The sequence below is a fragment of the Plectropomus leopardus genome, unplaced genomic scaffold (assembly GCF_008729295.1).
Source record: "Plectropomus leopardus isolate mb unplaced genomic scaffold, YSFRI_Pleo_2.0 unplaced_scaffold6794, whole genome shotgun sequence".
Lineage (NCBI taxonomy): Eukaryota > Metazoa > Chordata > Actinopteri > Perciformes > Serranidae > Plectropomus > Plectropomus leopardus.
Window position 1 is genome coordinate 1 of NW_024674766.1, and position 3,505 is coordinate 3,505.

General features: G+C 34.9%; 1 protein-coding gene across 1 annotated transcript; it reads right to left on the reverse strand.

Moving 5' to 3' along the window:
• Positions 1 to 233: 233 nt before the first annotated feature.
• LOC121939950 (serine/threonine-protein phosphatase 2B catalytic subunit alpha isoform-like) lies at positions 234 to 2,011 on the reverse strand (the record flags this gene model as incomplete). The annotated part of the gene is made up of 3 exons (XM_042482854.1): positions 234 to 479; positions 634 to 728; positions 1,914 to 2,011. Coding segments are annotated over 3 exons (435 nt in total), but the record flags the coding sequence as incomplete, so codon positions are not given.
• Positions 2,012 to 3,505: the final 1,494 nt, after the last annotated feature.

Genomic DNA, 3,505 nt, shown 5'->3' on the forward strand with positions numbered 1-3,505 from the left:
TATAGTCATATTTACTTATACATTTTTAAAATTACACGTTTTTGTTCCTGTATTTATACATTTATTTAAATATTTCTGTTTTTGATTTTTCCTGGATTCTTTTATTTTTGTATTTATTTTTACATATATTTATTTGTCTACTTTTATCTATTTTTTTAGGATTTTAGGATATTTCTTGGTTTTCACAACATTTCTGAGATTTTAGGATTTTCTAGAATTCCAGACATTTGTGGGATTTTAGGACATTACATCATACGTGGGTTTGTTTACTTCTGCCTCAGTCTGCAGTGTTTTTTTATTCATCATACTGTAGAAACAGTTTTTAGACCGTCTCATCCTGACAGCGGTCTCACCTTTCTCTCCGACGAAGGGCAGCGACCAGGTGAAGACGTCCATGAAGTTGGGCAGCCAGTAGGGGTGAGGGGAGCAGTTAAACTGCCGGATGTTCATCACATTATTCTCATATTTCAGCACCGCCGCTGAGGACAGAGGACAAAACACACACACACACATACACACACACACACACACATCAACATTTTGCACTTGGTGATGCACTTCCTGTCTCCTGTTGCCAAGGGCTTCAAGGTTTTTTAACCTGTTGCCATGGTTCCCGTCCTTCACTTCTCTCACCTTTGTTATTGTACACATCCAGGTAGTTGGGAGCAGAGAAGATCGTAATTAAAGAAGGGAAGCCTGTCGTCTGACTTTTCCTGTACATTCGATACCTGACGGACAGAAAAACACACTGTTGGACAATTTACATAAAAGATAAAAGTAAAAACAGAATAAAGATTAGAAAAAATAAGAGAGGGGTAAAGATAAAAGGATAAAGATTAAGATAAAACAAGATAAGTAAAATAAGACAAGGATAAATAACATGAAAGATTAGACAAGTTACAAATAAAATAGGATAAGGATAAAAAAAAGAAAAAAATAGTGAGAGTAAAATAAGTATAAAGCAAAGACAAAATCAGATAATGTAAAATAAGATAAGAATAAATAACATAAAAGATTAAATAAGTTAAAAGTAAAATAAGATAAAGGAAACAGAGATATTAAGTGAAATAAGATCTGGATAAAGAAAAGAAAAGATAAGAAAAGTGTAATAAAATAAGGTTAAAAAAGAAGACATAAAAATAAAGATAAAGTGAAACTAAATCAGAATAAAGAAAACTAAACATAAAATAAGTAGATAACATAAGATAAGGATAAGATTGGAGTGGACATCTATGCCATAATTAAAGAAATTCCCTCAAGGCGGTTTTGAGATATCGCTTCACGTTATGGCCAAAAACATGTTTTGTGAGCTCACATTGACCTTGACCTTTGATCACCAAATTCTGATCGGTTCATCGTTGAGTCCAAGTGGACATTTGTGCCAAATCTGGAGAAATTCTCTCAAGGTGTTCTCGAGACATCACATTCACTAGTATAAGACAGAAGAGGTCACGGTTACCTTAATTTTTGACCTATGACCACCAAATTCCAATCAGTTAACTGTCAAAGCCAAGTGGACGTTTGTGCCAGATTTAAAGAAATTCCCTCAAGGCATTCTTGAGATATCTCAGTGAAAATGTATGTTCTGAGAACTCACGGGGACCTTTACTTTTGACCTTTGACCACCAAAATATAATCAGTTTAGCATCAAGTCCAAGTGGAAGTTTGAGCCAAATTTGAAAAAAAAATTCTCAGAAGGTTTTGAGATACTTTTACAAGACTGGGACTGACAACCAGAAAACAAAATGCCCACAGCTATCGTCAGCAAGGAGGCATAAAAAATCAAAATAAAAGAACAAATATACAGAAGAAAACAATAATATAGTGAACTAATATAATATAAATACAAAAAAAGAATACAGCAGTAATGTAGTATTATTAAATGGTAATATTATACTGCAGAAATGACTCACCCTGCATCTTGAGCTTCATGTGCTCGTATTACAGACAACAGGTTATTGTTCATCAGGAAGTCACATACTGCTGGGTAACTGCAACAACAGAAGAAGAACAAACACCAGCAGGTGGTGATGATGATGATGATGATGATGATGATGATGATGATGATGATGATGTTGTTTTAACAGGAGGAGACGCCAGTTTGGCAAACAAAAACTGAACCATTGTTTCATTTTTTCATTTCCCAAATGTTGAGGCAGGATGTCTCCTCCTGCAGCTCCGCTTCTATGACAGTGAAGAGCGGGAGATGCTGAAAGTGCTAAAATTAGAGATCAATTAAGGTCGAGGCTGTCGCAGCAAGAGGTTAAAAATGATCATCACCAAACAGACGATTCACTTCATTAAATCACTGGTTTTTATTTTGGGTCTGGGGAGCCTCCTCTACTGTTTCTGCAGGTATTTTTGTTAAATTTAACTATGAATATATATACGTAGATAAAAATATAAATATATTTTAAGATATCATTTGGGGACTGTTTGTTAATAAATATAATATTTGGGCTTGACTGGAGAGGGGATACAACTATAAAAGGCTGCAATTTTGTTTTATTTCATAGCCATTTTTTCTATCAAGACTTTTGGCGATTTTTATTTTTTTGAAATTTTTTATGATTTTTAAAGCAAACATTTTGGTCATTTTATGTTTTTGAAGATTTTTAGCGATTTTTTAAAAAGAAAAAGATGGAATTTTTTTTCTTTAAAAATCTTCGGTGATCTAAGAAAAACAGCATTTTTTTTTCTTTACAAAATGATTGATGATTGCTAAAAAAAAAAAAAAGCAGTTTCTCTTTTCTTTAAAAATCACCAAAAATGATACCATTTGTCACAGCCATAAACTGTGAAAACAGAAATTTTGTTGGGTATTCTCATTTCCAACAGACCTTGAAAACCTTGATGTGTTATTATATAGGTTTGTGAAACAAAGTTCCATGACTTTTCAAAACGTTTCCAGGCCTGGAAATTGCTATTTGCAAAAAAATGATTTTCCTGGCTTTTAATGACTGAAGAGACCCTGTAATTATCAGTCTCTAATGTCCAGATTACGCCTCCTGAACAGAGGTTTTATGAGCAAACACCTGCAGAACTAAATTCACGTTCACATCGGCTGTGTTCACTGATAATTAGCGACATGTTAAACTAAGATGGTGTAAATAAATTAACAGCACGAGGAGGCTGTAATCAGTGACACATCTGTTAATTTCTCAGAGGATGATTTAAACATCAAACTGCTACTGAAACAAAGTGCAGCAGCAGCTGTCGTCCCCTCGCTGTGACCTCCGTGTGGTGTCAACACGCCACATCCAGTCCAAATATTAAGACAGCGCAGAGAATGCTAATATTTATTTTCAGTATCTGTCTGACAGCGGATTTAGCCGGCGCTCACTTATCCAGAGATAAGCCATTGTTTGTAAAAGCTTTAATCAGCTCAGATTAACAGACCAAGCTGCTTTCTGTCTCTTTTTTTTAAACTGTGGAAACATGTCGAGCAGCAGCAGCAGAGGAGAGTCCGAGAGACGGAGAGACGGAGAGACGGAGAGACTGAGAG